Source organism: Homarus americanus, unplaced genomic scaffold, assembly GCF_018991925.1.
Source record: "Homarus americanus isolate GMGI-L3 unplaced genomic scaffold, GMGI_Hamer_2.0 scaffold45882, whole genome shotgun sequence".
Taxonomy (NCBI): domain Eukaryota; kingdom Metazoa; phylum Arthropoda; class Malacostraca; order Decapoda; family Nephropidae; genus Homarus; species Homarus americanus.
Window position 1 is genome coordinate 1 of NW_024744384.1, and position 15761 is coordinate 15761.

General features: G+C 50.2%; 1 protein-coding gene across 1 annotated transcript; it reads right to left on the bottom strand.

The window, feature by feature from the left end:
* Nucleotides 1-803: 803 nt before the first annotated feature.
* Nucleotides 804-14448, bottom strand: LOC121877902 (neuromodulin-like; the record flags this gene model as incomplete). The annotated part of the gene is made up of 5 exons (XM_042383858.1): nucleotides 14400-14448; nucleotides 13976-14004; nucleotides 8780-8786; nucleotides 7531-7707; nucleotides 804-913 (listed from the first exon to the last, which is right to left on the bottom strand). Coding segments are annotated over exons 1-5 (372 nt in total), but the record flags the coding sequence as incomplete, so codon positions are not given.
* Between the last annotated feature and the right edge of the window lie 1313 nt (nucleotides 14449-15761).

Here is a 15761-nt window from a genome sequence, read left to right on the forward strand (position 1 = left end):
ATCAGTATGCTTCCGTTCGGTGCGTATTGCTCCTCCTCACCACCTCCCCCACCTCACCATCTGTTGTGGACGACCTGTGTCTTAAACTCTCCTCATGGCATGACACCTGCAGTGTGTGTGTCAGATGGGTGTCGCGTGTCATTGATGCATCGGGTGGCCGTCTGTGGGCAAGTCGTGAAATGTCGGGGAGGATTTTATTCGTGGCATATGGTTCGAGTGTGTAAATCGGGTCAGAAGGCTTGTGTCAGAGTGGCTTGTGTCTGTGTCAGAGGGCTAAGTGTGTGTGTCAGTAAATGAACTGTGGTATGTGTGAGTTCTGTGTTAAAGAGGTTTAGTGTCATGTGAGTTCTGTGTCAAGGGTCAAGTGTCATATGGATTGTGTCGCAGGTGAAGTGTCATGCAAATGTGTCAGAAGGCCAGTGTCAAAAATATATTATACCAGAATAATCATGTCATGTACTAATGAATACCAAGTGTCATGTCAGTTATGTGTCATGGAGGTCATCTGTCACACACGCCATGACAGGAGGTCAGGTGACAGGGAGATAATACAGGTATACATCAGGGATTATATTACAGACTGTACTTTACCTGTGTGTGTGTGTGTGTGTGTGTGGCGGGGTAGAGGCTTCTTCTTCTTCTTCTTCTTCTTCTTCTTCTTCTTCTTCTTCTTCTTCTTCTTTTTCCTGTTTCTGCATCTCCTTTCCTCTTCCATCTTCTCTTCCTTACTCCTCCTCCTGCTCCTCCTTCTCCCTTCCTGCTCCTTTTCCATTCATCTCCTCCTCCTCCTCCTCCTCCTCCTCCTCCTCCTCCTCCTCCTCCTCCTCCTCCTCCTCCTCCTCCTCCTCCTTCCTCTTTGACATTGAAGATTCTTGATTTCCTAACATGTATTCATAAGATCCCCCCTCAGATTCTAATAGACGCGTTCATAGGATTCCTCAAAGTTCCAACAGTCATACATGGGACCCCTGTAAAGAATTCCTAAAGTCGTTCATAGGATTCATCACAGGATTCGAACACAAACATTCACAATCCTCATGATTTCAGAGGTCACAGGATTCTATTAGAGTGGACTGTAGAGATCCTCACCCTCCTACAGGATCCACCCTCGCCCTCCTACAGGATCCACCTCGCCCTCCTACAGGATCCACCTCGCCCTCCTACAGGATCCCCCTCGCCCTCCTACAGGATCCACCCTCGCCTCCTACAGGATCACCCTCGCCCTCCTACAGGATCCACCCTCCTCTCCTACAGGATCCACCCTCCTTCCCTCCTACAGGATCCACCCTCGCCCTCCTGCCAACTGCATTTGAGCATCACGAATGACCCGGATTATCTTGTTTTTGGAGGGGCAGGACCAGCGTGTGTTGGGTGAGATAGTGGTGAGAGAGATAGTGAGTGAGAGAGATAGTGAGTGAGAGAAAGAGAGGTCCAGACAGAGAAAGTGAGTTTAGTTAGAGATACGAAGAGAGAAACAGAGAGAAAGATGAATACAGTGAGAGAGAGAGAGAGAGAGAAAGGGGAACACAGACAGAGAGAGAAAGAGATAGTGAGTGAGTTAGAGATACGGTGTGATAGAGAGAGGAAGAGACAGAAATAGTGAGTGAGAGAAAGAGGGAGACAAACAGAGAGAGAGAGAGAGAAAGAGATAGCTAGTTAAAATATACAGAGAGAGTGAAAGACAGACAGACAGACAGACTTAGAGAGACAGAGAGAGAGACAGAAAGACAGATATAGTAAGTTAGAGATACGGAGAGTGAGATATAGACAGACAGTGAGAGAGAGATAGAGAGATAATTCCTTAAGGTCTCTTTATGTGTTCAGAGATGGTGTTTTATCAGACCTGTAGTGATGATAAAAATTAACCTTTTCTGTGTGTGTGTGTGTGTGTGTGTGTGTGTGTGTGTGTGTGTTGTTTTGGGGGGGCTGTGTTGATGTTTACATGTTTGGTTATGAATAAGATGAAAAAGAAATGTTGAATGTTGTTGTTAATGGTTGTATGTTAATGTGTTTCTGTAATGTTTGATGTGTTAATGTTTACTCCTCTCAATAGGTTTACAGGATATATGTTATTATGTTTATGGAATGTTTAATGTATTACTCTGATATTGAATGTTTACTTTATGTGTTGATCAGGGTTGTGTTGTTGCGTTGCTTGTCTGTTGTGTTTTATTAAGAGGTTGTTTCTACAGGTCACAGCAGCAGAGGTTGTTAGGAAATTAGTATTTTTTCCTTTTATCTGGATTGAATTGAGTGTGTGCCGTCACCAGGTACCGGATAATTAATTGACTGCTTAAATGAGGAAATTTTTTTTTTTTTTTTTTTCTCTCTCTCTTCTGTTTTCCCTTCTTCTTTTTCACCTTCTCATTTCTCTCTCTCTCTATTATTTCTCTTTGCTCTTCCCTCTCTTCCCCTCCTTTCTTTCTCTCACCTTCTTATCCCTCTCCCTCCTCTTCTTATCTTCCCTCCTCCCTTTCACTTTCTCCTCTCCTTCCTGTCACTCCTCCTCCCTTCTCTCTTCCTCCTTCCTCCCTCTGTGACTCACCTATGGACCAGACAGGTAAAAACTAATTAACCTGAACGACTCGTAGTGGGAGAGAAAGCCTGTTATACCTTCCATTTTTTATACTTGTTCCTCTTCTTCCTTTTCATCTGTCTGTCTCTGTCTATCTCTGTCTGTCCGTCCGTCTGTTACTCCTGTCCTTCTATGGTCACTGATGGATTGAGGAGTGACCATCAGCCACGCCCCGACTGATGAACTTCAGGTCAAGACAGCGCTAAACACCTCACCTCAGTAATTGTCACTTAGTCCCTACGGTGGTGTAAACATTGTTAGTGTGTGTGTGTGGTGGTTGGGTGGTTGGATTGGGTTGACGTGGTTATAAATAAAGCTTAATTCTGTATGGCTAGAAATTTGGTCTTGTGTGTGTGTGTGTGTGTGTGTGTGTGTGTGTGTGTGTGTGTGTGTGTGTGTGTGTGACAAGGCAATATCAGATCTTTGTTTATTGATATATCATGTACTGACTCTGGCAGCTGTTGTGTTAGAGCTCTACCAGGCCTGAGAGATTGTCCTGGGAATCGTCACTGCCTGCTCAGAGTAGATGGTCAGTGTATAAATGTATGTATGTATGGATGTATATGTATGGATGTATGTATGGATGTATGTATGGTGTGTGTGTATGTATGGATGTATGTATGGATGGATGGGTGGATGGTTGTATTTATGTATAGGTGGATGATTGTATGTGTATGTATGTATGGATGTATGTATGTATGTATGTATGTATGTAAAAATGAATATGATTGTAATACATTTTACGTGCGTGTGTTCTTTAGGTGTGATTTTTAAAGTAAGCTGATTACACACACACACACACACACACCAGTGGGTTTGGTGCAGGGCGAGAGTAAAGGATGACACCAGCAGATGTTCCTTACTGCGGGCGTGCGTGAGGGGGGGCATGGGGAGCGTGGGGGGGGAGGAAAGGGTGAAGATAGCCCCCCTCTTTCCCTCATCCTCCTTTCTCCTCCTCGTTTTCCTCACCCTCCTCTCTTCCTCCTCCCTCTCTCTCCCTCTCTACACCTTTCACCCCTCCTTTGCCCCATCCTTCTCCTATCCCTCTTCCTCTCCCCCTCTCTATACCAAACACCTCTCCCCTCCCTCTCCTCCGCCCTCTCCCTCCCTCTTTTTGTTCCCTCCCCTCTCAGCTGGTAAGAGGAGTATTTAATGCCAGATGAGGTCATAGTGTGATGGATAGGTGAGCCCAGGTCCCTCTGACAGGTCGCCATGACAACCAGGTGGGGGATTGGGTTACCTGGGTGAGGGGTCTAGGTGAGGGTCTGGATGAGGGGGTCTAGGGTGAGGGGTCTGGGTGAGGGGTCTGGGTGAGGGGTCTGAGTGGGGGTCTGTGGAGGGGTCTGGTGGGGGTCTGGTGGGGTCTGGGTGGGGGTCTGGTGAAGGGGTCTGGTGAGGTCTGGGTGAGGGGTCTGGAGTGGGGTCTGGGTGAGGTCTGGGTGGGGTCTGGTGGGGGTCTGGGTGAGGGGTCTGGGTGAGGGGTCTGAGTGGGGGGTCTGGGTGAGGGGTCTGGAGTGAGGGGTCTGGGTGGGGGTCTGGGTGAGGGTCTGGGTGGGGTCTGGGTGGGGTCTGGGTGAGGGGTCTGGGTGGGGGTCTGGGTGGGGGTCTGGGTGAGGGGTCTGAGTGGGGGGTCTGGGTGAGGGGTCTGGGTGGGGGTCTGGTGGGGGGTCTGGGTGGGGGTCTGGGTGAGGGGTCTGAGTGGGGGGGTCTGGGTGGGGGTCTGGTGGGGGGTCTGGGTGAGGTCTGGGTGGGGGGTCTGGTGGGGGTCTGGGTGGGGGTCTGGGTGGGGGTCTGGGTGGGGTCTGGGTGAGGTCTGGGTGGGGTCTGGGTGGAAGGGGTCTGGGTGGGGGTCTGGGTGGAGGGTCTGGGTGGGGTCTGAGTGAGGGGTCTGGGTGGGGGTCTGGGTGGGGGTTGGGTGAAGGGTCTGGGTGGGGTCTGGGTGAGGTCTGGGTGAAGGGTCTAGGTGAGGGGTCTGGGTGAGGGTCTGGGTGAGGGGTCTGAGTGAGGGGTCTGGTGGGGGTCTGGGTGGGGGTCTGGAGTGGGGTCTGGGTGGGGGGGTCTGGTGGGGTCTGGGGTCTGGGTGAGGGGTCTGGTGGGGGTCTGGGTGAGGTCTGGGTGAGGTCTGAGTGGGGTCTGGGTGGGGTCTGGGTGGGGTCTGGTGGGGGTCTGGGTGGGGGGTCTGGAGTGGGGGTCTGGGTGGGGTCTGGGTGGGGGTCTGGTGGGGGTCTGGGTGAGGGTCTGGGTGAGGTCTGGGTGAGAGGGTCTGGGTGGGGGTCTGGGTGGGGGTCTGAGTGGGGGTGTGTGTGTGGGGGTCTGGGGTGAGGGGTCTGGGTGGGGGTCTGGGTGGGGTCTGGGTGAGGGGTCTGGGTGGGGGTCTGGGTGGGGTCTGGGGGGGGTCTGGTGAGGGGTGGGTGGGGTCTGGGTGGGGGTCTGGAGTGAGGTCTGGGTCTGGGTAGGGTCTGGTGGGGTCTGGGTGGGGTCTGGGTGAGGTGTTGTGTTGTGCTTTTGTCTGTGGTTTGTCTGTGAGGGGTGAGGAATGTGTGGAGGGTGAGGTGTCTGTGTGTGGAGGTTGGGGAATGTGTCTGGAGGGTGGGGTGTCTGTGTGGAGGGGTGAGAATGTGTCTGGAGGGTGGAATGTGTGTGGAGGGGTGAGATGTGTCTGGAGGGTGAGGTGTCTGGGTGGAGGTGAGGTGTGTCTGGAGGGTGGGGTGTCTGTGTGTGGAGGGTGAGGAGTGTGTCTGGAGGGGTGAGGTGTCTGTGTGGGGGGTGGGGAATGTGTCTGGAGGTGAGGTGTCTGTGGAGGGGGGGAGATGTGTCTGGAGGGTGGGGTGTCTGTGGGTGGGGAATGTGTCTGGAGGGTGGGGTGTCTGTGGAGGGTGAGGAATGTGTCTGTGGGGTGGGGGTGTCTGTGTGGAGATGTGTCTGGAGGGGTGGTGTCTGTGGGGTGAGGAATGTGTCTGGAGGGTGGGGTGTCTGTGTGGAGGGGTGAGGATGTGTCTGGAGGGGTGGGGTGTCTGTGTGGAGGGTGAGGTGTGTCTGGAGGGTGAGGTGTCTGTGTGGAGGGGTTGAGATGTGTCTGGAGGGTGAGGTGTCTGTGTGGAGGGTGGGGAATGTGTCTGGAGGGGTGGGGTGTCTGTGTGGAGGGGGTGAGGAATGTGTCTGGGGTGGGGTGTCTGTGTGGAGGGTGAGGAATGTGTCTGTGGGGGTGAGGTGTCTGTGTGGAGGGTGAGGTGTGTCTGGAGGGTGGGGTGTCTGTGTGGAGGGTGAGGAATGTCTGGAGGGTGGGGGGGTGTCTGTGTGGAGGGTGGGGAATGTGTCTGGAGGGTGGGGTGTCTGTGTGGAGGGTGGGGATGTGTCTGGAGGGGTGTGTGGAGGGTGGGGATGTGTGTCTGGGGGTGGGGTGTCTGTGTGGGGGTGAGATGTGTGGAGGGTGGGGGGTCTTGTGGAGGGTGGGGATGTGTCTGGAGGGTGAGGTGTCTGTTGGAGGGTGGGGAATGTGTCTGGAGGGGTGTCTGTGTGGAGGGGAATGTGTGTCTGGAGGGTGGGGTGTGTCTGTGTGTGGAGGGTGAGGAATGTGTCTGGAGGGTGAGGAATGTGTCTGGAGGGTGAGGAATGTGTCTGGAGGGTGGGGTGTCTGTGTGGAGGGGGAGGAATGTGTCTGGAGGGGTGGGGTGTCTGTGTGGAGGGGTGGGAATGTGTCTGGAGGGTGGGAGTGTCTGTGTGGAGGTGGGGAATGTGTCTGGAGGGTGAGGGTGTCTGTGTGGGGGTGAGGAATGTGTCTGGGGGTGGGGGTGTCTGTGTGGGTGGGGAATGTGTCTGGAGGGGTGGGGGGTGTCTGTGTGGAGGGTGAGGAATGTGTCTGGAGGTGGGGTGTCTGTGTGGAGGGTGAGGAATGTGTCTATGGGGAAAAATCTCATAGGGAAAAAAGGAGTGTCTAGGAGGAGGGCGAGAAAGTGTGTCTATGGATCTAGTGGAAAAAATAAAGATATACAGTATGTACTGGGTAATCTCTTCTCTTTTTTCTCTCTCTCTCTCTCTCTCTCTCTCTCTCTCTCTCTCATGTGAGGCCTAGCAAGAGAAGGGAACAAGCTGGTGCATGGATCGTTTGGACGGAGCTTGGTGATGGCACCATAAATCAGGTCGAGTTCTGGTGAGAGGGGAGTTGGGGGATAGGGAGGGGACGAGAAGGAGGGTTGATGGGGGCTTAGAAGGTGGGGGATGGGGGGGAGAAGGAGGTCTGAGAGAGGAGGAGGAGGGAGAATAGAAGTCTGTTATCTATCTTTACACACACACACACACACACACACACACACACCGTTTATAATGACGAAATAACAATAATAAGTAAATCATTAATAAATAAATAAACAAAATATATGCACTCCAGTCACTTAACTGCTCCAACTACCTATTAACCTCCCCCTCGGACGACACTTATAATGAAGGAGGTTTTGGCCTCTCGCACCTGTAATTAGCACCAGTGATCGCTCTTAATTGATGCGTCTCACCGGAACACCTTTTTATCATCTGGAGTTTCGTCAGGTTGGCAGGTATCGTGTGTCGTCAGGAGGGTGAAAAAGATGCCGGGAAGGTTTTTGATGGTCTGAAGGTGAGGTGGTTCTTGGGTTATGGGGGAGGGGTGAGGGAGGGAGGATTGTGTAGGAGGGGGAAGAGTGTTTAGTGTTTGTGGAGGGAGGGTGGGAGAGAAGTGTGTGAGGAGGGAAGAGTGTTTGGTGTTTGTGGAAGGGGGAGGGTGGGGAGGAAGTGTGTGTATGTGTAAGATGGGTTACCCCCACCACCAAGCATCATGCCTTCCCACACCATTCCACTAAATCCTCTCCTCCCTTCCCTCCATCTTCTTCTTCCTCTCTCTCCTTCTCCTCTACCTCCATCCCTCTCTCCTCTCACCATCCTCTCTCCTTCCTCCCACCCATCTCACCTCAAAGACTACTAACTTGGTCTCTTTCTCCTGACACTTACCTGAGCTACTAATGTCCGTGAGGCAGAGGGTTTGGTGGGGGAGGCAGGAGGATTTGGTTGCTCACTTTCTCTTGATAGCTCTGCCTCCTGTGCTCTGACCCCTATTGTGCCCGCCTTCCTATCTGGTTTAATGGGTTTAACTCTGGTTTTAGCTGTAGTTGGAGGCACGTTATAGCTCTTGGTTTAGTTGTGGTTTATTTATGTGAGTTTTATGGTTTGTTATTCTTAGTCATTTTTTTTTGGGAGGGTGCTAGGATTGGGTGTTTTCGTCCGTCTCTCTGTCTGCCTGTCTCTGTTTGTCTGTCTGTCTGTCTGTCCACTCTTTCATCCTTCTGTTTTCTAACTCAAACCTAACCTAACCTAACCTAACCTCAACCTAACCTAACCTAACCTCAACCTAACCTAACTATTTTGTAAGGTCAGGTGTATCAGTTACTGTCTCTTCTCCCTACATTATTGGCGTCTAATTCTATAGTTATTTACATTTATTTGTTCTTATTTTCTCTCTTATCTTTCTCTCTCTCTCTCTCTCTCTCTCTCTCTCTCTCTCTCTCTCTCTCTCTCTCTCTCTCTCTCTCTCTCTCTCTCCTAAGCAGTAAGACTAGAGTGTTTATTTAATAAGAGGAGGTGTAGGTGTGAGGGAGGAAGTAAGGGTCAGGGAGGTGTGTGGGGGAGAGGGAGGGGTCAGGGAGGTGTGTGGGGGAGAGGGAGGGTTGGGGGGGGTAGAGGGACTGGGGAGGTGGAAGGAGGGGGTGAGTTAGAGTTACCTGCTGTCAGGAAATCCCAAATGTTGTCCTCCCCTAACCCCCCCTCCCTCCCCTCTCTCTCCTCTCTCTCTCTCTCTCTCTCTCTCTCTCTCTCTCTCTCTCTCTCTCTCTCTCTCTCTCTCTCTCTCTCTCTCTCTCTCTCTCTCTCTCTCTCTCTCCTCACTTTCCAGCCCCTCTCTTCTTCCCTCCCTCTCCCCCTCCTTAACTCCTCCTACGCTGGTCTCTCGCTCTCTCTCGTTCTCTCACTTCTCCCTACTCTCCTCTCTCTCTCTCTCCCCCTTTCCCCTCCTCTGCCCCTCCTAACCCCTCCCCTTCATCACCCCATCAACGTACAATACCTGAGATGAAAAAAACAACAAAAAACAAAAACAGATAAACATACATACATTATCTACGTCAGCAAGCTCAATGAATGCTCTACTGACTAATTAACTGACTGACTGACTGACTGACTCACATATAAACTGACAAGAGATTAAAAGAAAATAATTATATATCCCACTGTCCTTACACACCCCCACCCCCACCACCCACCCCCACCCCACACACACCTGTTAATGGAGAACTAATAATTAATCGGTGTGTCACTGTCTTCGTATTCATGTTAATTAATGTTTTCTTCTTCCTTCGACAGGTAAGACTCAAGATGGCGTCCCATACGAGGCCAGACACTTATATAAGTAGGTGACAGTTAGTAAGTGGAGGAAGTAGATAAGTGAGTAAGGAAGTAGGAAGTGCTTGAAGTGAGTTAAAAGGGTCATTAAGTGGTTTTAAGTCATTTTATTTGAAGTTAATTGTCTGTCACTTTTAGCTTCCTTTTGTCAAAGCTAAGTAACCTTTAGTTGTCTGTTATTAAAGCTAAGTCACTTTATGTGTCTATTATCAAAGTTAAGTCACTTTTACCTGTCTATTAACAAAGCTCAGTCACCTTTAGCTGCCTTATCAAGATTAAGTCCCCTTGCTTTTATCAAGCTAAGTCCCCTTTAGCTCTTATCAGCTAAGTCCCTTTTAGCTCTTTTATCAAGCTAAGTCACTTTTCCTGCGTAGTTATCAAGGTCATTCCATTTAGCTGGAAAGTTTTTCAGCTGTGAGACATTTGGTGATCGTTATTATTCGCTAAAAGCTTTATCATATCGCTGTCGTAAGCTGGAATCAAACATTTTAGCTGCCTAAGTTTTTTAGGCTGTAGCCAGTTTATTGTTAGCTGTACATCAATTTAGTTACAATAATTATCAAGAAAAACGACTGTGTTTTTGTTCGTCAACCAGAAGAAATTTTAGCTTAGAAATTATGAAGCTGTCGTGTCGAAAAATGCTTTAGGTACTTAGATAAACTGAAGATATCCTTGAATTTTTTAAGCTGTAAGACATTTGCTTTGTGATCAGCTTAAGCCGTTTTTGGTTTTATCAGTCGTCGAAAAACTGTTTGGTATAGTTAAGCTGAAGATATCTTTGAACCTTTAAAGCTGTAAGACATTTGAGCTTAGTGATTATTGCTTCAGCCGTTGGTTTATCAAGTCGTCAATCGGGAGACATTTTGCCCTGACGAGGCCTCAGGTGTCTTTGTTTGCCTCCCCTTCAGCCTCCCTCTCCTTCAGCCTCCCTCTCCTTCAGCCCCTCCTCTCAGCCTCCTCCTACCCTCGCGCTCCGTCCTTCTTCCGTCTGTCGTGTGACGTCGCCCTCGACGTCATCGTTGTGGTCACGCGGGCTTAATTTTAACCCGGCGCAACCTGGCGATATTTTCTCCAACTTGCGGCTTTACACTCCAACCTCTGGCTTACAGTAGTGCGGCGCGGCCCTCTCTCTCTCGTTTACGGTTTACATGAGCTAGTACTGAAGCAACTCGCTGGATCAATAATGTGGGAAAACAAACAGCACTTACACACACACACACACACACACACACACACACACACACACACACACACACACACACACACACACCCAGGATCTGACACTCTGCCTTACAAGCGACCTAGGCGGGAGGAGTGATGTCAAGATGGGTGGGGGGTTAGGGGAAGGGGGGTGCTAGGGGTGGGGGGTTAGGGAAGGGGGTGCTAGCGGGTGGGGGCGGGGCGGATTTAATTATTCTCCGCATACTCACCTGGTCATCATACACAGACACCTGATCATTATACACAGACAGCTGATCATTATACACAGACAGCTGACGGTGTATATCTGTTGGTTGAGTCACAAACATACATGGAGACATACACAACTGTCAGTCATCGTCGTATAGTGACCAGTGTAGGTGTGGTGGCTCTGCCTTATTAGAGGTATACTTTACAGCTTACTTATATATACTGTCATACTTATATAGCGTTAGTGGTGTGTGTGTGTGTGTGTGTGTGCATACTATACCACTTTCATGTTAAAGAGTTACGAATTTGTGTGTGTATACTGTATGATGTTGATGATTATATGTAAGACCACACACATACACACACACACACACACAACACACACACACACGCACACCTTTCATACACACACACACACACACATACACACACGCACACATTCATACACCGACATACACACGCCAGCAGTGACTGATACACACGTAGAGGGCTGAAAAATTATGATTTGTTTAGACACGTCGAGTTATCTTCCAATTTATTGCTTCCTGTCCTACTAGGTCTCTCTCTCTCTCTCTCTCTCTCTCTCTCTCTCTCTCTCTCTCTCTCTCTAAGTTGGGAAAGGTAGGGGAAGGCGCGATGAGATGAGGGAGGAGGAGGGAGGAGGGGAAATAGGGGAGGTGGAAGGAAGGGAGAGAAGAAAAGGGAAAGAGAGGGAGGAGAAGGAGAGAGTTAAAGGAAGGAGGGAGAAGAAGAGGTAGGAGGGAAGGACGAGAAGGGATATGAAGAGAGAAGTGAAGAGAAAATATCAAGAGAGAGATAGAGAGAGACAGACAGACATATAGAACAAGAGAGAGAGAGAGAGAGAGAGAAAAAATAAAGAAATAAAACAAGACACAAGCAGCACTAGAGGTCCACCACCACCACCACCACCACCATCACCACCACCACCACCACCACCACCACCACTACCACCATCACTACCACGCCACCACCACATCACCACCACCACTCACCACCACCACTACTACCCACCACAACACCACACCACCATCACTCACCACCACCATCACTACTACCACCACTACTACTACCACCATCACTACTACCACCACCACTACCACCATCACCACCACCACCACTACCACCCACCACCACCACCACCATCACTACTACCACCGCTACCACCACCACCACCACACTCACCACCATCACTACCACCACCACCACTACCACCACCTCACCACCATCACCACCACCACTTCACACTCATCACTACTACCACCGCTACCACCACCACCATCACTACCACCATCACTACCACCACCACTACTACCACCACCACACCATCACTCACCACCACCACCACTACCACCATCACTACTCACCACCCACCACACCACCACCACACCACTACCACCACCACTACTACCACCATCACTACCACCACCACTACCACCACCACCACCATCACTACTACCACCACCACTACTACCACCACCACTACCACCATCACTCACCACCACCACTACACACCACCACTACTTACCACCGCTACCACCACCACCATCACTACCACCACCATCACTACTACCACCACTACTACCACCATCACTACTACCACCACCACTACTACCACCATCACTACCACCACCATCACTACCACCACCACCATCACCTACAACACCACTACCACCATCACTTCTACCACCACCATCACTACCACTACCATCACTACTCACCACACCCATCACTACTACCACCACCACCACTACCACCACCACCATCACCACCACCACTACCACTATCACCTACTACCACCTACCACACCACCATCACTACCACCACCACTACTACTACCACCATCACTACTACCACCACCACTACTACCACCACCATCACTACTACCACCACCACCACTACCACCACCATCACTACCACCACTACCACCATCACTACTACCACTACCACCATCACTACTACCACCGCTACCACCATCACCACCACCCACTACCACCATCACTACTACCACCACCACCACTACCACACCACCATCACCACCACCACTACCACTATCACTACTACCACCGCTACCACCACCACCATCACTACCACCACCACTCACTACTACCACCATCACTACTCACCACCACCACTACCACCACCACCACCACCACCACCACCACCACCACCACCACCACCACCACCACCACCACCACCACCACTACCACCACACTACTACCACCATCACTCACCACCACCACCACCACACCACCACTACCACCATCACTACTACCACCACCGCTACTACCACCATCACTACTACCACCACCACTACTACCACCATCACTACCACCATCACTACCACCACCACCACTCACCACCATCACTACCACCACCACTACCACCACCACCCCCACCACCACCATCACTACCACCATCACTACCACCCACCACTACTACCACCACCACTACTACCACCACCATCACCACCACCACACTACCACCATCACTACTACCACCACCACCACTATTACCCACATCACACACCACCACCATCACCACCACCACTACCACCACCACTACCACCACCACTACCACCCACCATCACCACCACCACCACCACCACCACCACCACCACCACCACCACCACCACCACCACCACCACCACCACCACCACCACTACTACCACCACCACTACTACCACCACCACTACTACCACCACCACTACCACCACCACCACCACCACTACACATGCATGACTAAACTGACTGAGTTCTCCTCGGCAACAAATATCTCAGCCCTGTTCACCCTTATTCGAAAATGTGTCTCACTAGCAGTCTGGTCGAATAGTGTGTCGAATCATTTACCTAGACGAATTGGTTGAGTCATTTTGGTCGAATAGTGTACATTGGTTGAGTCACTTTGGTCGAATAGTGTACATTGGTTGAGTCACTTTGGTCGAATAGTGTGTCGAATCATTGACCCTAGACAGGTGGTTGAGTCAGTAGGTCAGATAGCTTGTTAGAAACAGTATAGGTCGAGTCAGTAGGTCGAATCGGTGTGTGTGTGTCAGATAGAGTGTTTCGAAGTCAATAGCTGGTGTGTGTGTGTGTGTGTGTGTGTGTCCTCCATGACTTATGTAGGAGAATAGTAAGACATCTCCTTCTCCTCCTCTCTCTCCCCTCCTCTCCTCTCTCTCTCCTCCCTCTCATTCTACCTCCCTTCCCTCCCTCCCTCCATCCCCTTTTCCCTCCTCTCTCTCTCTCTCTCTCTCTCTCTCTCTCTCTCTCTCTCTCTCTCTCTCTCTCTCTCTCTCTCTCTCCTCCTTCCCCTCTCCTCTCTCCCATTCTCCCGTCTGGTGAAAACCTTTATACATAGAGATTTGGCAATAAACTGAACCATAAAAACAAGAGAATAAGACTGTGCGTCACCCCATACTCTCTCTCTCTCTCTCTCTCTCTCTCTCTCTCTCTCTCTCTCTCTCTCTCTCTCTCTCTCTCTCAAGTTTTATGTCTACTTCAGTGTTTTTCGATGAAAATATTATTATTATTTATTTAGTTATTTTGTATTATTATTATTATTATTATTATTATTATTATAGTATTATTATTATTAGTGATAGTAATGGTTGTATTAGTAGTAGTAGTAGTGGTAGTAGTAGTAGTAGTGGTAGTAGTGGTAGTAGTAAGTGAATACTGGCATTAGTAGGATTGGTGGTAGTGGTAATAATAAAGTAATAATGGTAACAATAATAGTAATAGTAGTTATGGTAGTGGTTAATATATATATATATATATATATATATATATATATATATATATATATATATATATATATATATATATATATATATATATATATATACTGTACCTATACTCGTATCTACTCTATACTTGTACTCTAGACCTGTACTCTAGACCCGTACCTCCGCCTCTCCCCTCGTTGGATTAACAAAACTAAACCCGGTAAAATAAACAGCATCAACTTTCAATTTTTTCTTTCTTTCTTTCTTTCTTTCTTTTAATACAAGAGTCAAAAGTCATACAGATACAGAAATTGGGGAGTTATCTGCAGGTCCTCACCCCACATAGTTTCCTGCCAGGTCTGAAGTTCCCAATTTGAATGGGACTCATAACCTAATTAGTCCAAAAGCCAATTAAGTCGACAGGTAATCAAATTTGAGCGTTGTAGAGGCGGGTGTGGGAGAATGTGTGAAGAGAGATGGAGGGGTGGAGAGAGGGGGGTGTGGGGGGGGCTGGAGGGGTGTGGGGAGATGGAGGAGGTGTGGGAGGAGATGGGTGTGGGGCTGGAGGTGTGAGATGGAGGAGGTGTGGGGAGATGGAGGAGGTGTGGGAGGAGATGGAGGGGTGTAGGAGGGAGATGGAGGGGGGTGTGGAGGGGGAATGGAGGAGGTGTGGGGGAGATGGAGGGTGTGGGGGAGATGGAGGGGTGTGGGAGGAGATGGGGGTGTGAGAGGAGATGGAGGTGTAGGAGGAGATGGGGGAGGTGTGGGAGATGGAGGGTGTGGGAGGAGATGGAGGTGTGGGGGGAGATGGAGGGGTGTAGGGAGATGGAGGAGGTGTGGGGAGATGGAGGGTGGGAGGGGAGATGGAGGGGTGTGGGGAGGAGATGGGGGGTGTGGGGAGAGATGGAGGGGTGTGGGGAGGATGGAGGAGTGGGGAGGAGATGGAGGTGTGGGGGTGGAGGGTGTGGGGAGATGGAGGGGGTGTGGGAGGAGATGGAGGGGTGTGGGGAGATGGAGGGGTGTGGGGGAGATGGAGGGTGTAGGGAGAGATGGGGTGTGGGAATGGAGGGTGTAGGAGGAGATGGAGGAGGTGTGGGGAGGAGATGGAGGGGGTGTGGAGAGATGGGGGGTGTGGGGAGATGGAGGGTGTGGGGAGATGGAGGGCAGGAGGGATGGGTGTGGGTGGAGGTTGGAGGGAGAAATGTGGGAGGGTTGAAGGAGCAAGTGAGGGAGGAAGGTTGGAAGGAGAGAGAGGTTTGGAGGATGGGAGTGTGAGGAGAGGGGAGGGAGAGAGAGTTAGGGCCTATAGTCATTTGTTTGTGTGTGTGTGTGTGTGTGTATCAGGTCAATATAATGTCATGATCTGAGGAACGTTCAATGCTGATGCAGGATAGAACACACACACACACACACACACACACACACACACACACACTCATCAAGACTTGTGGTGTAAACTTTCGACGTGACAATATAAGTTAATTTTATTTTACTCGCCCTTCCTCTTCCTCCTCCTCCTCATCCTCCTCCTCCTCCTCCTCCTCCCCTCTTCCTTCTCTTCTTCCTTCTTGTCCTTCCTTTCTTCCTTCTCTTTCCTCTACCCCCTCGTTC